Source organism: Furipterus horrens, unplaced genomic scaffold, assembly GCF_987537825.1.
Source record: "Furipterus horrens unplaced genomic scaffold, mFurHor1.1.pri manual_scaffold_1, whole genome shotgun sequence".
Taxonomy (NCBI): domain Eukaryota; kingdom Metazoa; phylum Chordata; class Mammalia; order Chiroptera; family Furipteridae; genus Furipterus; species Furipterus horrens.
In genome coordinates, this window is record NW_028327171.1 from 44797762 (window position 1) to 44820576 (window position 22815).

The 22815-nt window shown below is 39.9% G+C and overlaps 1 protein-coding gene across 3 annotated transcripts in view; it reads left to right on the forward strand.

The window, feature by feature from the left end:
- The window catches only part of YEATS2 (YEATS domain containing 2), a 78721-nt gene that overhangs the window by 40362 nt on the left and 15544 nt on the right, over positions 1-22815 (forward strand). For 2 of the 3 annotated variants that reach the window (XM_090274548.1, XM_090274557.1), the window contains 9 exons: positions 546-649; positions 2446-2553; positions 3033-3215; positions 12443-12701; positions 14769-14930; positions 16355-16545; positions 17320-17478; positions 20904-21080; positions 22603-22786. In XM_090274548.1, coding sequence (XP_090130674.1) covers positions 546-649; positions 2446-2553; positions 3033-3215; positions 12443-12701; positions 14769-14930; positions 16355-16545; positions 17320-17478; positions 20904-21080; positions 22603-22786 — 1527 coding nt within the window. The remainder of the gene's footprint in view (positions 1-545; positions 650-2445; positions 2554-3032; positions 3216-12442; positions 12702-14768; positions 14931-16354; positions 16546-17319; positions 17479-20903; positions 21081-22602; positions 22787-22815) is intronic. The other variant, XM_090274565.1, reaches the window with a different exon arrangement.

A 22815-nucleotide genomic window follows, 5' to 3' on the forward strand; every position in this document is an offset into this window, starting at 1 on the left:
GATGTTTAGTTTTAGCAACCAGCCAAATGTCTTTGCAGACAAGTTTGTAAATAGGTAGGTGATCAAATACTGTAGATAATGAGACTTATTTTTGTCAGACCCTAACAGCAGTTGTACAAATGGAGTATAAAATGTTTAATGTTGACAGTATTTTCAAAGAGGAATAACCTGATGAAACTACTCTGAAGGAGCTAGCATTCTCTTGCGTCCATACGGTTTTGCACATTATTAAATAACCAATACCATTGTTATCGTATCTTTTTATGTAAGTAACAGAGTATATGTATGTCTACTTATTTTACTTATTCTTCTACATGCCCTTACTAGCTTCTTGTCCCTTTTCAGGTTAGTGAAGTGGTCAACTTTGTAGGATGAATCCATAAGTGTTTTTTTCTATAACAGTTTCGGGGTTGTAAGTTTTCAGTCCTTAAAAATGAAAAACAAATAGTAGGAAAAAAGGATAGGGCGGTATAAAATGCTTTACAATTCTGTTTTGCAAATTTTATTTTATTTATAGTTTACTTTTAAATCTGCCTTGCTTACAGGAAGTCCTACAAACAAACTCTCTACTGCTTCTCAGGCCTCCCAAGACACAGGTTCCCCTATTCCTAAAATTCATGGAAGTAGTTTCGTAACATCTACTGTCAAGGTAACACTCTATTGCATTATCACACTTCGCCAGTTTTAAAGGCTGTGTTTGAGTTGATATTGCAAATGTTATGAAGTAGAACCTCTAGGCTAATAAGTGTCTTGAAAATCATCTTATTCCAGAGTTCTACACCTTACCTTAATCTTTTCCTAGTGTAGAAAATGTTTCTCCGCCTGGCTGGTGTGGCTCAGTTGGTTGGGCATCGTCCTGCAGAGTGAAAGGTCCTTGGTTCAATTCCCAGGCAGGGCACATGCCTGGGTTGTGGGTTCTGTCCCAGTTGGAACACTTAAAAAAGGCATCTGATTGATGTTTCTTTCCTTCTCTTTCTCCCTCCCTTCCCCTCTCTCTAAAAAAATAAATAAAATCTTTAGAAAAGAAGGAAATGTTTCTCAACATTTCTTTTTTTAAAGATTTTATTTACTTATTTTTAGAGAGAGGGGAAGGGAGGGGGAAAGAGAGGGAAATATCAATGCGTGGTTGCCTTGCACACCCCCAACTAGGAACCTGGCCCACAACCCAGGCACGCGCCCTGACTGGGAATCAAACTGGCAACTCTTGGGTTCGCAGGCAGCACTCAATCCACTGAGCCATGCCAGCCAGGGCTCCACATTTCTACTGGTTACCCAGTATCTATTTGAAAACTTACTATGATGAGAAGGCCTATTTTGGGGGGATGTAGGGGGAACAGCTTTGTTACAAATTTTTCCTTGTAAAAATATTCATCAGACAATACATTTCTTTTTTCCTATATTTGTACCAACAAGGAATAAATATATTTCCTTATTTCCTTTTCCACATGTCAGCCATTTAATTACTTGAAAATAAAATAATTTCTCTTTCTACTTTTTTTTTCTTTCATTTTTCAGAGTAATAAGTCCTTTGATAATATTTGGAATTCCAAATATTATCTGACTTGTTCCGATCAAAGTGTTAGATAGGTGCTCAGTTTAGCAAGCTTGATCCGTGCTCTTTGGTTAGTCATTCAGCTTATTTATCATTGTCATGGCTGCCTTAAGGCTAGACCTTTTGAGGTATAAACTCCTGTGTGGGAATTCCTGAGAATTCAAAGATCATTTCTTCCATGACTAGTGCTAACATAGCATTTTTTAGGCACTTAATGATGATTATATCACTGGTTTCTTGGTACAAGGCGAAGTTTTTCTCTAATTTCAGTGTAATCTATGAGCATTGCGTTATACAAATTCCTGAATTATAGTAATTTCCTTTAAGGTCTTAATTCTTTGCCAGTCTGTTTTCTAATACTTGGTGATGATCTTTTCATTACACAGTTAGGCAGTGTTCTTAACTTTTGTTTCTTGCCCATAACAAGTCAAGTTGTGAGTACTATTAAAAGGGTATATATACTGAAACACTGTAATTGCCTGTTTCATTCATTTATTTATTTAGTGCATACGCTCTAGGGATAGAAAAGAAATCAGCATAGTGCCTGTCCTTTAGTAGCTTACTATTTAGCAGGAGACTAGAACTGGAAACCAGTGAGTCAACTAAATATCAAAAGTATTATGATAGCAGTCTTCCAGCATCTAGTGGGGCACAAATGAGTAGGCTCCTGCAAGGTAATAGCCTTTCTTTGCATTTGGTTTTTTAAATGATATAAAAAAATGCAGGTATAGAGGCTTGGAAGACCCCAAAGAGTTTTGGGCTTTTTGTTTTGTTTTGCTTTGTGGTTTATGGTGCTAGAGAATGTCACATATTTGTGTTAAGTATAAGTGACTATAGAGTATCTGAAATCACACATTTATTCTAATTGTACAATTGTATTTTTACATTCACAGCAAGAGGATTCTTTGTTTGCATCTATGCCACCCCTTTGCCCAATTGGGAGTCACCCTAAGGTTCAGAGTCCCAAACCTATAACTGGAGGACTTGGAGCTTTCACAAAAGTGAGTATTTTTAGGGGATTATCCTACAAGTTGATATGGTCTTGTTACATAGTCTCTTTTTGCGGCATGTTGGAGTGGATTGACACTACCCCACAACGTGTAACTTACTATGTCTCAATGCTGAGACCAGATCCTACTCAGAGACGTGCTTCCATTTATTCAGTGGTGTCCCCAGGGATCTGTGGGGTCCAGCAACACCGCACCCTCAGAGAGCTCGTTGTGTGCCTCTCTGCTGCCTTTTGCCAACTTCTAAAACAAATGACGAGGTTGAGTTTGCAGATACATAGATCAAGTCCAGATCCTACTTTTGGTCTCTCTAATAGCTGTTATGGGCTGTCTTTAAGCAGTATTTTTACACTTCTGGTGGAGTCCTTCTTTACAGATCAAGCTTCATTAATTTAATTCTTACAATCGATTCAGATATTAGTAGCTTTTATCTTGGGATGTTTATTCAGTATCGTTATCATGTTTGTTGCAAGGTAATCATCAAACAGGAACCTGGTGAAGCCTCTCACGTGCCCACAACAGGAGCTGCCAGCCAGTCACCACTCCCTCAGTACGTGACTGTGAAAGGGGGTCACATGATAGCTGTGTCCCCTCAAAAACAGGTCATAACTGCTGGAGAAGGGACTGCCCAGTCACCAAAGATTCAGCCCTCCAAGGTTTGTGTTGGGTAGGGATGGGGAGGTCAACAAGTAAATGACCATTATTTGCCTAAATAATTGACAAGTGCTGAAAACGTAATGGGTGACAGGGTTGCCAATCCCAGAAAAACCTGTAGATGGAAGCCCGTTGGAAAAGCAAGTCAGCTGCTGTTAACTCCATCTGCTCTTACAGTAACCATTGACAAGAGCAGGGGTGTGTACAATATTATAGGGTGTCCAGGAACAGGCAAGGAGGCAAAGGGATACAACGTGACCTCGGGCAGTGAAAGCAATTGACTTCATGGACACAGCTTTCCATGTGATTCATTCTAAAATGGGTGACTGACAGGACTAAGGTCTACTGATTGACCTGCTTATTTCTGATAGGAGAGTGCTGTAGTTTATACATCTGATGTCCAGGCTGTGTGATCTGTTGAATGATTCTTGGCTCTTTGGAGAGTTTCTTTTCTTTATAATTTGGAGGTGTTGGGAATCCATGTGTTGGGAGAACTGTAAAATTGCATGTAGATCCATGTTTTTCTACAGCTAATAAGTGACAGAGGATTTGAACCCAGGTCTGCTGACTCCAAGACTTCTCATTCCAGAGCTAATGAAAATTTGTGTGACATTTTCTATGAACTAAACATGCCTTTAGAACATCCAGAGTTAAATTGTCTCACTTTGGGAGCAGATAGATTCTAAAGCTATTAAGAACATTATGTGAAGTGTTTGTTTTTCAACTTGAGAGCCAGCCTATCTAGGGAGAGGGAATTGTTTTGAGAGGAATACTTTAAAATACAAAAAGCTTTTAGATATTTTGGTTAGTCTAGATAGTTACAGATTGGTCAAAATAGAAATTTATAGTGTTAAAAAGAAATGTAACAAACAATGATACAAAAAACACCTATGAAAACCCTGTCCCTGATTGTAACCACAGCTGGTTGAGTTAGCTGTTGTATTATTTTCTTTTCTGGGTAATACTTGAATTTGAAAAGCCAGCACAGTTAAAAAGCAATTATTTACACAATAAGCATGACATTTAATGATTAATATTAAAAGCAACTTAAAAAAAAATCATAATGTTATATAGGTAGTTCTAGAATGTGTAAGAGTCTGTTACTTTCCCAAACTTATCTGGTCATAAGAATCACCTGGGGACTAAAAAACATAAATACCCAGGCTCCTATCTCAAACTTATTGAAGCAGATCTTGGGGGTCCTGGGAATCTGGATTTTTAAAAAGCTCCCCTACTGACTTATGTGATTAGGCAAATTTAGGAGTCAATGAGCTACAGCATCAAGTTTGGCTTCATGGCTTATGTAGCCAGAATCGGTAAGACAGGTGCCTCAGCTGCTTTCTAGTGCTCCTGTTGTTTGGGTCAGGGGCAAGCATTTTGTCAATGTCCTTTAGTGAGTGAGTTACTGTCATCTGGACTTCCTCTTCAGACACTTCGTATATGTTCTTTAAAACCTATTTTATTTCACCTAGAGATATATGGTATTACTGATTTAGGTTTTTGAATTAATAAACATTGCTGTTTATGCTCAGACACTCAAGATCAATTAAGTTTCCACTCCGTGCTGCTTTGCATTTTGCAAATCCACTGATCCAGTAATGCTAAACTGTATTGGCTTTCTTGTCGCCTTGCCACCTACCTAATGACAACGAGGATTAAGAGGAAGTGGATAATCGGTTTGCGCTAGAACGCCCTGGATAAGTTTAAGGGCACTAAAAAGAAAAGCCATAGACGAATGTGAAAGAACTGCAAAGAAGCAGTAGGGCATGAGAAAAGACATCACTTTATCCGGAAATTTATTTCATTTTTGGACTTGAGATAAGGAGCTATCTGCAAGTACAGACGGTCCCCTGGTTATTGCTGAAGTACCTTCCTAGAAACTGCTGGAAAACAGAAAGGGTGAACAAAATGGTACTCTTTTACTTTCCATACAACTTTGGCACCGTAGAAACACAGCTTATCTTCTTCATGAAAGTAGAGAGAGGTACTACTTCTGACCTAAAAAGAGATAGGATCAGTGGGTTCATGTGGGAAGCAAGCAGTATGTATAGTAAAGAGTATGAGCTTCAGAAAAGAGCTTCTTACAAACTTCAGACCTCAGCCAGTGATCACTGGTGTGACCTGGGCAGATTTATCTCTGGAAAAATATCCTGTCTTTAGAGCTGTAGAAGAATTAGAGATCACTGCATGTGAAGGACCTAGCACAGAGCGGGCGCTAACGTATGTGGCTGAGGATGAGCCCTCAGTATTCGTGCACGAGCACGACGGCCATAGTTGGTATCATGGAGTACCGCACTGTAATTGGCTCTTTTTCAGTGTCTGTAGGGAAAATCGCATTCCCAGAGCCTTCGCCTTCATGTCAGTAAAGTAAGTTATGACTTGCAAATATCTGTAAAGGGCACAGGAAGGGCAGAAATAGAAACAATCAAAGTGATGTATTTGTAACTATAGATTGAAGGGTGGCTGCTTTGTAAAACTAGAAGGAAATTAGGAGCACAGAGAAGATTCTAGGCCAAAATGTTGCATTGCTTAAGAAACAAACAAAAAACACTAATTCAGGGTTGTAGTTGCCTGCTGAGGAGCCTTCCTTGTGGTGTCCACAGACAGCTGTGTGCAGGGCTTCCCCACTCCCACCCCCGCCCCAGAACAGAGACTTCTTCATTCTCCATGTTTTCGAACAAAGGAGCTGTTAATCTTGTGAGTGCTGTGCTCTTAGTGGATAAGCCTCGCTAATAAAAACTGCCCTCCTGTGGCCAGTTTAGGATACCACATTTTATTTGGCTGTTGGAGAGATTGTATCATATCCTGGAAATTTTGAAGCATGAGGATAGAATTTGGCACAAGGAGGGAAAAGCAAGTCAGATGCATGGAATTTGGGGAAACAAATAGGTTCAGTATGTATGTGTTATTTTCCTTTAAGAATTTTGCTTTCTTTAGGAACATGAAATAGAGTCTGTGTAATTTAGATTGTGCAATAGTTAAATTTGATACATTTAGAAAATGTGAAGACTTGTCTTAGGAAAAAAGTTCAGTGGCTGTAACCAAGATATCCAAAAGCCAGAGGCTTAAGTAAGTTTATTTCTCTCCTACATGAAAGACAAGTAGGCAGTTCTGGTGTGTTGATTTCATAATCATCAAGAATCTATACTCCTATTTAGTTGCTCTGTCATTCTCAAAATTTGATTCTCACCTTGTGGGCTAAGATAACTACTTCATCTCATGTTACCATGTTCATATTTCTGGCCAGGAGGAAGAGAGAAAGGGAATGGGGGGAGAGGGGAGGCATAACCCAAGAGTTGCACCCATCGCATCTTTTCACATGCTTTAGCCAGAAAGCAGATGACCAAACCTACTTGTGTGGGGTCTGGGAGATACAGTTGCTATTCTAAGTCACCACGTCCCTAGATGAAAATTGGGGCTTTAGTTCTATGAGACAGAAGCAAAGAATGAATATTGGGGTTCAACCGGCAATTTCTGCTATACGCCAAACATGTTTTTCTATTAAGAAACTTTTTAAATAAATGCACAGAAAACTTCTTGATTATAAAGAGGAATTTTATGTCTTCACATCTTGAAGGGGGATGACCTTCCCAGCTCTGCAGCCACAGGAACACTGTATTGACTGCAGAATGAGGCTCATACAGTCAGAATAAAGAGATTTGGATAATCCTTAGGGATTGTTTGAACCATGCCAGGACAGCTGGGAGAATTTCTCTTCTCCATTTTAGGTCAACTTGCTTCTTAAAAAATTGGTTCTTTTATTCTTCTGTTTCTTCCTTTTTTCCCTTCTTCTTTTCTTAAGTTTAGGTTAAAATGGGGAGACTTGTAACGAATACCATGTGCCCATTACCCAGTTTCAACAATTATCAGCATTTTGCCAATCTTATTTCTGTTCCTAGGATATTTTAAAGCAGAGGTCAGATGTTATATACTTTAATGTCTATTTGACTAACAATCTTAGGTTTGAGATCAAGGTACTCTGCCCTGGACAGATGCTGGACACAGTGACAGATATGTATGCTTTGGCCCTCTCTCTGCATTGAGTCTCCATGTAGTTTCATAGATTACCATTCTTCAAATAATAATGAGCATCATGGTCAGTGGCAGCTGTTATTTACCATGTATGGCATGTTGGCTTGGATTTTATAAACACATTCTCATTTATGCCTCATAATCGTATGAGATAAATACTGTTGATGAGGTGTCTAAAGCTAAACCTCAAAGAGGTTAAATAACTTATTCAGCTACTAGCTGATGAAATAAAACAGGGAAACCAGGTCTGACTGCTTAGAAAAACCTGTACTCTCTCTTCTGTACTACACTGTGATTTATAACAATTGATTAGGGAACCATTTTCTTGACATCAGTCATGTTATCCAAGCACATGGCAAGTGTATTTCTCTATATTCACATTCTTTGAAAAGAAATTATGTGTGAGTTAGTAATTATTTAACTTAAAAATCTCATTCATCAGTTGTATATAGTTTATCATTTTGTTCCATCTCTTAAGTAATCCTATTACTTATTAACTTATAAAGATTCTAAAATTTCAGTAAAATATAGAGAATAATATAATCAGTACTCACATATCCTCCACCCTGAAGTAACATGTTCATACTTAATTTAAATCACTTTTTCTCCAAATAAAACATGACTGATAAAGTTGAAGTTCACTTTGTTCTTTTCAAAAGCAACACTGACATGAACTTGGATGTGTACCTTTTCAGTCCATACTTTTCTTATGTAAACATATAGCCATAAGTAACATGTAGTGTTTGTGTGTTTGAATATTTACGTAAAAGATACGGTTGACCCTTGAAAACATGAATTTGAACTGCACAAGTCCACTTATACATAAATATTTTCAATAAATGCCTGTACTGTTTTCAGTCTGTAGTTGGAAGCCCACAGAGGCAGAGGGCTGGCTGTATGCATTGAGATGCACCACTTTGTATAGGGGACTTGAGCATCCATGGATTTTGGTATCTGCATGGGCTCCTGGAACCACTCCCTTGTGGATATTGAGGGGCAACTGGTATAGTTAAGTTTGGGGGGAATCGAGTTATACTTGGATATTTTCAACTGTATGGGGAGGAAAACTCTGACTCCAAAAAACCTCCGCTGCCTTGCGGCATACCTCTTCTGGGGAAAGGCTAAGGGAGTAAACCCCGACAGAAAATCCGGAGCCGGAGTCCCTAAGGCGGTTTGACGTTGTAGTCAACACCGGCAACTCCTGCGGCGCACCTGAAGCCAAGCTGTATCGACTCCGTCTTTCCCTTGGACCCTTCAGCTGCGAAGAGAGGGGGGGTCTGCTGCATGGGCAACAGCAGACCCTCCATATCACCCTGCCCAGGCTCTGTAGCTTCAGCTCCACTGGAGAAGACACTCCAGCGTCATCGCAAGATGTCAATTCAACACGGGAGGAGACAGATGCCGTGTCACTCCCGAGTCGGACTGCACAGCCATTCTCGGCGGTGCAGATAGACACTTAAGAAGCTACACCATCGTCTCTCGAGACGGACGGCTGCCGACGACGATGGGGGGGTCCACACCCCTAACCTCCATATTCAGGCATCAGCTGTAGTCCTGAAAGGAGAATTGCTATAACATGGGTTAAGTGAATTTTCAGTTTTATTAGATATGCTGATACCTCTCTGGAGTGGCTGTACAAATTTACTTCTCTACAAGCAGTGAACAGACGCTCCTGTTTCCTCTAGCCAGTTCTTGGTGTTACCAGACTTAACAAATCTTTCCCTCCAATCTGATGAGTAAAAAGTACTTCCTATTTTCTTGATTTTTGAAGACAGATCTTTTTGCCATTCTTATAAAAATCATTTCATCTAGTTTCTGATGAATTCTTTTCATAAAATAACTTGCGAGAAGATACTGCCCCACCCTGCCATTAATAAAATTGTTTCTTCTAATTGAACATCCTACTATTTGTTTTAAAAGAGCTCTCTAGTAACTTCTGGTCAAGATGGAGGCGTAGGTAAACACAGCTTGCCTCCTCGCACATCCACATCAAAATTACAACTAAATTATAGCACAACCATCACTCAGAATCAGCAGAAATTGAGCTGAATGGAAGTCTGACAACTACGAAATTGAAAAACCACATCCATCTGGTCTGGTAGGAGGGGTGGAGATGCAGAACGGGCTGGTCCCACAGGATAAAAATCCTGGAGGGAAATATCAGGAGCAAGGAGTCCCAGCCCCACACCAGCCCAGGGTACCAGTACCAGGAAGATAAGTCCCCACAACTTCTGGCTGCAAAAACCAGCGGGGACTAAGTTGGTGGAAGAAACTTCTGGAGCCCCAAGGAGTTCCTCTTAAAGAACCCACACACAAACTTACTCAGACTCACTCCCTCTGAGCTCTGGTATCGGGGTAGCAGCTTGAAAGGTACCAGTGGCATACAGGAAGGAACTGAATGGCTGGCATCAAGGCAAGAGCTGGGGGACAGCTTTCTATCAGAAAGGCAGGCAGAGCCTGCAGGCGAGTGCCATGTCTGAGAATCCATGAAACTAGATAACGCTGTTTGCTCCACCCTGGAGATTCCCCTGAAGCTCCATCCCACCCAGCTTACAGCTGCTCTATAAACAGTAGCTTTTCCATATGAATGGCTGGCTGGTCTTGGTGCAAGCTTCACAACTTCCTAAATCCTTTCAAACAAGCAACAGCTGGCCTCAGCCCCCAGCCTCCATACCTCTTCCTGAGTAGTCCCAGGCATGGCACGAGCAGCAGCCAGACTAGAATCACAGCTTGGCTTCACCTGGGAATCTCCAAGCCCAACACAAGTAGCAGCCATCTTAGATTGTGTTATAGCTCAAGCAGGGTGGCCCTGGACAAAACTCAGGTGGGGGCTGACCTTGGCCTGCACCACCTGGGAAACGCCAGGGGCAGCACACCCAGTGGACAGCTACAGACCTCATTAGAGCACCACCACCCTACCCCTGCATAGCTGATCCTCCACAGTGGGCAGCAATTAGTCAGTTGTCAGTGCCAATCCTTTGAACTGACTGGCCTGGCTAAATCCCTCCCATTGACCTCCCAATAGGAACCAAGGCTCAACTACAAGAGGAGGGTGTACTCAACCCACACAAAGGGCGCACGTCGAGTATCCAGCTTGAGTCCATGACCTGACAGGACATCTACATTAGGCCACACTACCAAGACACGGAGTCAAAGCGGCTCTACCTAATACATAGAAACAAACACAGAAAGGCTGCCAAAACGAGGAGACAAAGAAACATGACCCAAATTAAAGAACAGATTAAAACTCCAGAAAAAGGACTAAATAAAATGGAAATAAACAGTCTATCATGTACAGGGTTCAAACACTGGTTATAAGGATGCTCAAGTAACTTAGTGAGGACCGCAGCAGCATAAAAAAGGTGCAGTCAGAAATGAGATACACTAATTGAAATAAAGAACAGTTTACAGGGAATCAACAGTAGAGTGGATGAAGCCTAGAATCAAATCAATGATATGGGTCATAAGGAAGCAGAAAAAAACCAATCAGAACAAGAAGAAAAAAGAATCCAAAAAAAAAAAAAAGAATGAGGATAATATAAGCAGCCTCTGGGACTTCAAGAGGTTCAATATTCTCATCATAGGGGTGCCAGAAGGAGAAGAGAAACACCCAAGAAATTGGAAATTATATGAAAATAAAGCTTTCCTAATTTGGTGAAGGAAATAGACATGTAAGTCCAGGAACCACAGAGAGTCCCAAACAAGATGGATGCAAAGAGGTCCACTCCAAGACATCATAATTAAAATGCCAAAGGTTAAAGATCAAGAGAAAATCTTAAAAGCAGCAAGAGAAAAGTAGTTATCTCCTGGGGAATACCCATAAGACTATTGGCTGATTTCTCAAAAGAAACTTTGCAAGTTAGAAGGGATTGGCAAGAAATATTCAAAGTCATGAAAAGCAGGGACCTACAGCCAAGATTGCTTTACCCAGCAGAGCTATCATTTAGAATCTAAGGGCAGAGAAAGAGCTTCCCAGACAAGAAAAAACTAAAGGAGTTCATCACCAAACCATTATCATATGAAATGTTAAAGGGACTTATTTAAGAAAAAGAAGAAAATCAAAACTAGGAACAATAAAATGGCAAAAAATACAGAACAACTGAATCTAAAAAACAAACTAAGCAAGCAAGAACAGAAACAGAATCATGGATACGGAGTGTTTTGATGGTTGCCAGATGGGAGGGGATGTGGGGGGGATGGGTGAAGAGGTGAGGGATTAAGAAGTACAAATAGGTAATTACAGAACAGCCATGGGGATGTAAAGTACAGTGTAGGAAATGGAGTAGCCAAAGAATTTTGTATGTATGACCCATGGACATGAACAATGGTGGGGATATTGCCTTGGGGGGGGAGGGTATTGGGTGGAGGGAGGCAAAGGAGGAAGAACCAGGACGACTGTAATAGCATAATCAATAAAATGTAATTTATTAAAAAATAAGAGCTGTGCAGTATTTTCTTTTAAAGAGTTCACTTTTAAGTATTTTGAGAACCAGATATTTCTAACTTTAATTATTTGGGTACTAGAGTGAGTCTGTAAAACTTCAGTCGAATGTGCCCTGGGTGGTGTGGCTTAGTTGGCTGGGCATTGTACTGCAAAGGGAAAGGTTGCCGGTTTGATTCTCAGTCAGGGCACATGCCTGCTTTGCAGGTTTGGTCCCCGTTGGGTCGTGTACCAGAGGCAACCAGTCAATGTATCTCTCACACATCAATGTATCTCTTCCTCTCTTTCTCCCTTCCTTCCCCTCTCTAAAAATAAAATCTTTTAAAATTCATTTAAATAGCCTTTTTGTTTACACGCTTTCATTTTTTTAACCAAATGTCTACTTTTAGGAAAGGAAAGATTAGAAGTATATAGAAAAATACAACTTTTAAAAATCATTTTTTAGTTCTTATTCTATTACAGTTGTCTCGATTTTTCCTCCTTTGCCCTCTTCTGCCCATCCCACTCCTCCTCCCAGAAAGATAACTTTTCTTAAAAATCAATTGGAAGAAGTAGCATGGTAATAACCTATAACCTCTTATTGTAATAATATCCAAATTGTAAGAAATATTGCTGTTCACATCTATCATCAGTTACTTTACTCCATGTACTGTATCTAGGACTTTGCTTTGTTCTTTGCTAGAACACTGTTCTGTTCTCAGCTTTTGAAAGGACTGGGAGAAGCAGCACTGCTGGACTTTCCTCTGTTTTAAACAGGTTGTTGGGGTACCAGTCGGGTCCGCTTTACCTTCAACAGTGAAACAGGCCGTGGCAATCAGTGGTGGCCAAATCCTTGTAGCCAAGGCCAGCTCTTCCGTCGCCAAAGCAGTTGGTCCAAAGCAAGTTGTGACCCAAGGAGTTGCCAAAGCAATTGTGAGCGGAGGTGGAGGAACCATTGTCGCCCAGCCAGTGCAAGCCTTAACCAAGGCTCAGGTCACAGCGGCTGGCCCCCCGAAGAGTGGACCCCAGGGTTCAGGTAACTAATGCTAACTGCGGCCCTTTCAGCAGCACCTGCCGGAACATTCTTTAGTGATTTTGTCTGGTATTTGGTTCTGTCTTGGAAAACCGACTAAGGAGTGTGTGTATGTGTGTGTGTGTTAGCAGTAATAATAAAAATAGAGGGTAATTTTATGCTGCTTTCAGGTTTGCAGAATAATTTTCATTTGTCCTCATCTCCACTTTGGGTTGTATTTCAGACTTAAAACTTGTTGTGGTCATTGTAGCATTTTAAGCTACTTGACTTAATGCATTCTCTGTCAACCAAAAGTTTAAACACCTTGAATGCGTTTTAGGCTTTGATGTGTTGTTTCTGTGAAGACATGAAAAAATATATGTACCTGAAACATTAAATACAATATTTACTAATTTTTGAAGGTCTTGATGAAACTAAAGAATTGTTGCAGTGAGTTGGAAGGATAGAAGGTAGTGGATGCACAAAATAAAGATTTCAGAGGTGATGAACTGCTGGTGATGACGAAGTTCGTTTGTGACATTAAAAATGAGCGCTGGAGATGCATTGGAAGAAATGATTTTTGGAGTTTCAAATATCAAGCAGCTGAGAAGCCAGGGGATTAAATATCATCTATGGTGCTGCCACTGAGAATGACAGTCTTTAGCATGGAGAGTAAGGCTTTGAGTAAGGAGTCAGTCAGTATTCAGCACTTAAGTGACCAGGAAGGAGTTCAGTAAATAAGCGTTAAAAAGAGGGATGAGATGGTACAGCCAGCAGGAACTGCAGCGGAGCTGGGTTGGTTGGTTGTTTTCCCTAGAGTGAGGGTTGATAATGGTCTGAAAGCCAAATTGGAGAGCAAAAAGGTTTCTCCCCTAGTCCTGGCTCTGGGATGTTAAGGTAAGACAAGAAACAAACTAACCAACCAAACAGCCCCTCGCTAAGGGGGCTGCTGGAGAAGTTGTATCTTCAGAGGACTAACAGTTTTAATTATCACAAAAAGATAATGTTCAAGGAAGTTGAGGTTCTAGAGGGTGTGAGGATCGCAGCAGGAATTCCTGGGGGCCGGGGAAGGAGATCGGAGGGAGGGGCAAGACCGGTTTTGGTGATGGGGTGGTGGGCTGTTCAGCAGCGGAGAGGGGATTTAGGGAAGGTGGCTGACCACAGAGTGCTGTGCTCCTGGCAGTGCAGAGACGCACAGAGGTGTTAAGTGTAAGATGGGGTTAGTTCTGGTAAGGGTGAGGGATGGTGCTCAGTTTCAATCAGTCCCTGATGTGTTGGGGCAGCTTCCAGGGTTCTCGCTTCCCAGAGTTTTGGTGGTAATTAGGAAGCTCGCTCTAGCAGGCTGGAGAAGTTCGTGGGAGGCCATTCCTGTGCTGTGACTTACTGTTCTGTAGGCTTCGTTTCATTTGAGATTTGAATTCAAAGACACTAGAGAATTTGATATACAAATCTCCTTTCAGACTCACATTTAGGGGTTTTATAGCCATGTGCATCAAGAAGTAAATTCTCAGAGGTAAATGAAAGTTCTCTGATACAGGTTAGACTTTGGAAAGACAAACTACAGTACAGTTTCATAGCATTTGGGCCCATTGTTGACTGTAACATTTTGTAGTTCTTCGTGAGGGAGGCTAGAATTTTGTTTCAAATCAGTAGATCCATCCCTTACTAGAAAGGGACTAAAGGGGTTTTAAACAAAATGGGAAGATTGTGTGTTAATCCATTGATAGGGTGATTCTTTTGATTGTCTAAATCACCTTACTTTTGAGAGTAACACCAACCATTATTAATTAAAATGAAACATAGGTGGAAACTGGAATTGTTCTGGACAAAAAAGGATATTTAGTCACCGTATTGAAATACAAATAGGAATTATTTTATAGTTTATAGCTGATTCTAGTATATAAACTTTTTTTAAAAGCAAGGTATTTAAGAATATCCACCTTTAAAGCATTACGCATCAGAGAAACAAACTTTAGAGTATACTGTTTTAGTATTTTTAAATTATTTTATTACTCTTAATTTTAGAGATGGCGTTGCCCTCAGTCCCGTGTTATCTCAGTGTGTTTCCTCTTTTTCTTTTTACCATTTTAGTAATGGCAACATTGCAGCTACCAGCCACTAATTTGGCCAACCTGGCAAATTTGCCACCTGGCACTAAACTCTACCTTACAACAAACAGCAAGAACCCTTCAGGAAAAGGAAAACTGCTGCTGATCCCTCAAGGAGCCATCCTGCGAGCCACCAATAATGCTAGTTAGTTCATCATTAAATCATTTGGTTCTTGGGTCTCTGGGTATGTTCATCTTATTCACCTGAGGGGCAGTTCTTATCTGTTTTAGGATGCATTTCCATAGCTCTGCTTGGGGGCATGATGGTTATATTGGCCCAAAGGCACTTAAAGTATATGCATAATATAACTTTAATCATAATCTTAAAGATGGCACTATTATTTTAAGTGTACCTACTGAGAGCTTGGGACCAGAGACAAATTACGCTGAGCAGGTGTGGCTGTTGAGGCTATGCTGGGAGCAAGCTGTCTATGGGAACTGTCAGTGACGAAGAGATCTTTCTCCCAGCGGGTACTGAAACTGGAGATACCCGGGAAGACATTCTGTCTACTTCCAAAAGCTGGAACCTATGGTTATATTGAAGGACATAAGAACAGGACTGGAAGCAAGTGTCTCTGCCTGCCATTGTTTAGATATGCTTCTTAAGTTTGCTAGGCTTGAAGAAGGAAAGAGAAATACAGGCTCAGCCTAAATATATGTCTTAAAGCCCCAATTTTAAATTAAGTGATTTATTTAGATATATAAACTTTTGCTTTGACATACAGAGAAAAACAATTTGGATAATGTTCAATAGGAAAGGTAAAAGGACTTATTTCCCTCTGAATCAGAAGTACAGTTGGTACTGCAATCAGGTTCATTAGAAATTAGCCACTCTTGCCAAAATGCAGTGTATGAACTAATCACCATTTTGTTTATTGCCTCTAATGGGTAGTTTCCACTTTCTCACCCTGGGATTGTTTTTCTCAGATCTAAACAATGGTATATTAAAAAGTTGAATATGTAAGAAAAGAACAGTGTAAGTATTCCAAAATTCATCAGAGAGCTATTTAGATTTTAGTTAACATACCGTATGTCACCAAAAAGGAAGTAAAAAGTGTCCAGAGGTTTTAAAGTGGAATTTGAAGAGCAAGAAATAATGGGACCCTGGAGTCATCATAAATGTGAGGAAAGTCTTAATTTTTCCCAGGGGTTGGGAGAGACAGAAGAGAGACAGTACTGTAAAATTACACTAAATTCCAGCAGTTTCACTTAAATTGAATCAGATGCCAAAAAGTGGAAGCATGTCTTTGAGCACATTGAAGTGTTAATTAAAATCAATACTGGGTTAGAAAATGTCAGTATCAGACTTTTCTTGATCTTCCACAACTAAGTCAAAACAGTTGTCAAAGATAAGTTCTTCATTGTCCTTGGAGCTGAACTAGTCAACTGCCATTCAGTTGAAAGTAAATAGATGTCACTCTTCAACTCTAGGAAGTTCTCTTGCCAGAGAAAGGAAGAATTGGAAAGGGGAGGAATTGTGCTGTAAGGGAGATCTCTGTGGGCTCACCAGTTTTCCATTAAGCTTCATGATGCTTTCTGTGATGCTGCTGTCATTCATTGTATTCGCAGACCTGCAATCTGGCTCAGCTGCCAATAGTAGCAGTGGCACAGGAGGAGGCGGCGGTGGCAGTGCAGGTGGCAGTGGAGGTGGCAGCAGCGGAGGAGGAGGAGGAGCAGGAGGAACCCAAAGCCCTGCTGGGCCTGGAGGGATCGCTCAGCACTTGACTTACACATCTTACATCCTCAAGCAAACACCTCAGGTCCGGTCATTGTGACTGGTATCTTTCCATTTAGTTATTCAATACCTGCCTTTAATTATAGTGGATTTACCATTTCAGCTCTGGGATCAGGAGTCAAATACTGACATTTTAGCCATGTTATAAATCTATATTATTTGGGGCTTGTTTTGTTTTGAGAGAAGTAAGAGATTCAGAAAGACTTAAGTAACTTATCCAAGGCCTCTCTGATAAGCCAGTGGTAGCTTTGGATTTAAACCCAGATCTTTCTGATTCAGAGAAAGATTTTTCGCTATGCTGATGTCACTCAGATCCATGAGGTGATAAACAGTATTAAGGTACAGCTGAATATTTTCTCTTAAAAGGGAGAAACCAAAGAGATACTGTGAAGTGATGGTGTTTGGAGTCAGGTTGGATTCAGGATTAGGGAAAGGTTTCTGCCGTCTTTGCCCTCTCACTGAAGTCTTGGCTGTCCTCTAAGGAAAGTAATGGATTTTTGGTTCTAGACAGTTTTATTGAGAAGGAGGGATAGTAATCAGTCAAAATGATGATATATAGCTTTGAGGACTTGGTTGCAAAACTCGAGTTTCCAACACCTGCTTCGTAACTTCTGGGCAGAGTTTGACAAGAGATGACCATGGGTAGTGACACTGAGCACCGTTCTTTTCAGTTCTTTTGACTAAGTTGCAGAATACGGGGAGCATTGTAGCTTATAACATGGGACCTTGTGATTTAAAGGATCAGTGCAAGTTATTTGAATTCAAATTACTGATTAGGTCTTTATTTTTTCTAACTTAGGGTACATTTTTAGTTGGCCAGCCATCACCCCAGACATCTGGAAAACAGCTGACCACTGGGTCAGTGGTCCAAGGAACACTGGGAGTCAGCACATCTTCTGCACAAGGACAGCAGACATTAAAAGTCATCTCTGGACAGAAAACCACTTTGTTTACTCAGGTAAATACATGTACAAATGTATGGTGCTTGTGGCATTTATTTATATATCTACAGCTTATTCTTTCCCAAAAGAAATAAGGTTACATAAGAAAATGAACAATAAAATAGTATAGAAAAATAAGAATAAAATCTTGAGATTTGGGAAAATATAAGTAGAATGAGAAGATAAAGCCACAGTTTTATTTAGATGTGCAAATAATAATGTCCTATATAGTTAATAAATTTGCCAAAGTAAAATGAGAAATATGAGCAGTTATAAAGTTCACACTATTTGTGAGAGAGAAGAAAAAAATAATTTCTTGACACTTCATTCTAAAATTTCTCTGGAGGGACTTCATACAGGAGATTCTGAATAGTGTAGTAGGTGATTTCAGCCACACTATACAGTAAGTAAGTGCTATAGGGAGTTCGGTGCATGTTTCTACAGCACTTTTTTAGTATAAGCCAACTAATGATAATAGGGAATTTTAACTGGGGGAGGAATAGCGTAATCATCTGGATCTGTAGCTAGGTCTCAAAAATTTACCAAATGAAACAAACAAGGATGTAGACAGTATGATACCAGTTATCAACAAACAATGCATTTTTAAAAAGATTTTGTTTATTTTTAGAGAGAGGGAAAAGGAGCTCCAAAGAGAAGGGAGAGAAACATTGATGTAAGAGAAACCTTGAATGGTTGCCCACTGAACGCGTCCCAAACAGGGACCACACCCCAGGCATGTGCCCTGACAAGGAATCAAAATGGCGACCTTTTGCTTTGTGGGATGGTGCCCAACCAACTGAGCTACATAAGTCAGGGCAAACAGTGCGTTTTCTATGGCCATAGAAACCAGCTGTTCTCAAAGCATGGAATAGATACTGCATTTTTGTCAAATACTCTTTCTGCTGAGGTGATCATATTGCTTTTCATTTTTTGTTTGTTAATGTGGTGAGTTATATTAATTTTTCACATGTTAAACCAAATCTGCATTCCTGGGAGAAACCCCATTTGGTTGTGATATATTATCCTTTTTTTTTTTTTTTTTTTAACATAATGAGTTTAATTTGAAAAATTAATTAGAACTTCCGCAAGGGATATTGGCCACTAGTTTTCTTTGTGGTTTTGGTATCATGGTAATGCAGGTCTCATAAAATGAGTTGGAAACTTCCCTCTTCACTTTTTTGGGAAGAGTTTATATAGAATTGGTATTATTTCTTCTTTATCTGTTTAGATTACGGCAGTGAAGCCATAATGGCCTGGAGTTTTCCTAATTGGGGAGGTTCTTATCTATAATTTCAATGTATTTAATAGATACAGGACTATTCAGTTTATTTCTTCTTGAGGGAAGTTTGGTAGTTTATATCTTTAAAGGAATTCATCCGTTTCATCTAAGTAGTCGAATTTATTGGCATAAATAAACATGTTCATAATTTTCCCTCATTATCTTTTTAATGTCTGTAGAATCTTTAGTGCTGTTCCTTTTTTAATTCTTGATTTTGATAATTATGTATCTTCTCTTTTTTCCTTGATCAATCTAGCTAGAGATTTATCAGTTTTACTGATCTCTTCAAATTACCAGCATTGGGTTTCCTTGAGTACTGATTTCTCTTTGGTCAGATGCTCTTAATTATTTCAAACACATATGAGGCAATTCTTTTAAACCTTAGCTGATTTATTCTTACCTGTTTATGCTGCAGCCAGTGCAGTGACTTGTGCTGTGTTCTGCCACAGCTGAGACAGTTACTGTTGCCTTTTATTAAGATAATAATATTAAGATATAATATACATGAGTAATGCACAGATCATAAAGTGTACAGCTCAGTTAGTTTTAACGAATATTTATATTCATGAAGCCACTATCGCAATCAAAATACAGAACTTTCCTTTTCCACTTTTTTCCTATCACCACTTTTCTCTTTCTGTTATCATAGATTAGCTTTTGTCTATTCTTGAATTTCATATCAATAAAATTATATAGTATGTACTTTGTTGTGTCTAACTTCAGTTCAACATAATCCTTTTGAGATTTAGCCACGTGTATCAGTTGTTTATAGTTTTTATTCTTGAGTAGTATTTTGTTGCATGACATTATTTTCCTGTTGATGGATGTATGGATTGTTTCCAGTTTTTGTTATGAATGATACTGTTATGAACATTCTTGCAGAGATCATTTTGTATAGTAGAATAGCTCGATCATAGGCTGAGTGTAAGAAGTTTTATAAGAAACTGACAAATGGTTTTGTGGGTAGTTATACCATTTGACCCTTTCATAAGGACTGTGGTAGAGTTCCAGTTGGTCCACATCCTCACTGACATGAAAGATCATCATTCTTTTTAATTTTACTCATTTTTGTGAGTATGAAGTGATACTAATTGTGGTTTTAATTTGCTTAAGACTCCAATGCACATTATGCCATGGCTGCTACTCCTGGATTCTAATCACAGCTCCTTCAGTTACTAGCTCCGTGACCCCGATAAAGTCACTGAGCTTAATCTTTTCTTCTCTAAAATGGCATTAAACTCTACCCTATAAAGTTTGTGAAAAGATTAAATGACATAAGCTAGGTAAAAGTGCTCTCTGCTCTCAGAGACTTGTGTGCATTAATTTTGGGCACAAAGCAACCATTTAGACCAGGGGTCAGCAAACTAAACCCAAAGCTTTCTGTTTTTATAAATAACGTTTTATGCCCTGGCTGATGTGGTTCAGTGGATTGATCTCTGACCTGTGAACCAAAGGGTCACTGGTTTGATTCCTAGTCAGGGCTCATGCCTGGCCTAGGGCCAGGTCCCCAGTTGGGGGTACGTGAGAGGCAACCGGTCAGTGTATCTCTCACTCATTGAAGTTTCTCTCCCTCTCTTTCTCCCTCCCTACCTTCACTCTAAAATTAAATAAATAAAAATCTTAAGTAACATTTTATTGCCACACAGCCACTCCCATTTAATGCTATAACACTAAGGTTGAGTTGCAGCAGAGATTGTATGGCCAAACATGCTTAGTCACGCCATTTATATGAAAAGTTGGCTGAACCTTATTTTAAACTGTTAAAACTGTAATTTGTTGACTGATCCTCCAATACGAAATGCTAATCCTGTGCTAGCCTAGAGTACCATTAATTTACCCACTTAAACTTGGCCCTCTCAGTTTGCTTTTCATGTTTAAAGATTATGGTTAAGAGTACTTTGGACACAGTTATTTTGATAACCAATGGTCTGGTGTTTTTGAAGACGCCAAAGAGTGGCTTGCAATTGCATTTATTTACTCATTCTACATTAGGATTGAAGGTCATAAATTTGAGAATTTTTTGGAAAGGTGCACAAACAATATAGTTTTGATTAGCAAGAGTTTCTTGGATATGCTTTAATTCTAGGGGCAAATATAAGTAAGGAATAAATTGTGCCTGTTAACCAGGCCAACATTATTACTTCTACCCATTTTTTTCCACAGGCAGCCCCTGGAGCACAGGCCTCTCTGATGAAAATATCAGATGGTACATTGAAGTCTGTGCCAGCCACCTCACAACTCTCAAAGCCTGGAACCACAATGCTGAGGGTCGCAGGCGGCGTTATCACAGCTGCCACGTCCCCAGCTGTGGCCCTCTCAGCCAATGGTCCTGCACAACAGGTGAGAATTAGCATGACAGTAAAAAACCACCCTGAAACATAAAAGTAGTAAAAATATAAGATATTCCGTAGGCACATATTGCTGTTTTAAAGTGAAAACGTAATTACATACCCTAAAATTCGCCATTTTGAAGTGTTCAATTTCATGGTTTATGTTATGTTCTCAAGGTTGTGCAGCCGTCACCATCTAATTCCAGAATTTTTCTTTTCTTTAATCATTCTGGGGGTGGGGAAAGATCTGTACCCAGTAGCAGTTGGCGGACATTTGGGTTGTTTGACCACAGTGAATAATGCTGCCATGAACATTTCTGTACATGTTTTTGTATAATCATATGTTTTCATTTCTCTTGGCTGTATACCTAGGAAAGGAATTACTAGATCATCTAGTAACTATGTTTAACATTTTGAGGAACTGCCAGGCTGTTTTCCCAAACTGCTGCATCAATTTAGATTCCCACCAGCAATGCATGAAGATCTGTTTTTTCACATCCTTGCTGACACTTGTTCTTGTTCATTTAAAAAAAATTATAGCCATTCTAGTGGGTGGGAACTGTCAGTTCATTGTGGTTTTAATTTGCATTTTCCTATAGCTAATGAAGATAGTGAGTATCTTTTCTTTTTTTCTAGATTTGTGTATCTTCCTTGGAGAAAGGTCTATTCAGATCCTTTGCCCATTATTTAGTTGGGTTATTTATTGTCTTTTCATTACTGATTTGGATAAACAATGTGGCACAGCCATAAAATTGAATATTAGCTCTGAAAAGGAAGAAATGAAACACTGATAGGTGCTACAGCACATTCTTACCCAAAGTATTTTTCAGCACCCTGCCCTCCCTGTCCCCAGGTGAAAGGGGATACTTCCCTCCCCTTTGATCTGTGACGGTGCAGCGGACAGCCTTCATCGCCGCTGGCAGTCCTCTCTCCCGAGGGCTTTTCTCTCTGGGCCGTGTAGGAGGTGTTGGTAGAATGAGTGGGGCACACTTTAAAACATTATAGTGAGTTTTTAATGAAGCTCATTTTATTCTACTTTTACATTCTGAGATTATATCCTCCTCCTTTTCCTGGTATTAAAATACCTTTTTTTTTTTTTTAAGATTTTATTTATTTATTTTTAGAGAGAGGGAGAGAGACATCATGTGTGGTTGCCTCGCGCATGTCCCCAACTGGGGACCTGGCCCACAACCCAGGCATGTGCCCTGACCAGGAATCGAACCAGTAGACCACTGGTTCGCTAGCTGGTGCTCAGTCCACTGAGCCACACCAGCCAGGGCTGAAGTATCCTTTTTTAAAGTGAGGTAACCCAATGCTACCTCCTCATTTAAAAATTTTCCTTGCCCATGAAATCTAAAAGCATAGGACCCACCAAACTAAAGAAGCAATAGTTTTAAATGGCATGACATTTAATAGGTAGGTAGTAATAGATAATAATATTTATTAAGTGTGCTACATGGCAGTCACTGTTCTATGTAAGTTACACTGCTTTCTTTTTAATTTCTGTTATTTCTGGCCCTGTGGATGAGCAGCCAGAAGGCACAGCTGCCAGTTCATCATCTACTATAGGTTCTGTAATGAAAACTTCGGGGCAGCACCAGGTGTGTGTGAGCCAGGCTGCCATGGGGACCTGCAAGGCTGCTGCTCCCTCTGTCATCAGTGCCACATCCCTTGTGTCCACACCAAACCCCATCTCCGGAAAAGCCACAGTATCAGGTCAGTTGTATCAGAAAGATATTATTTCT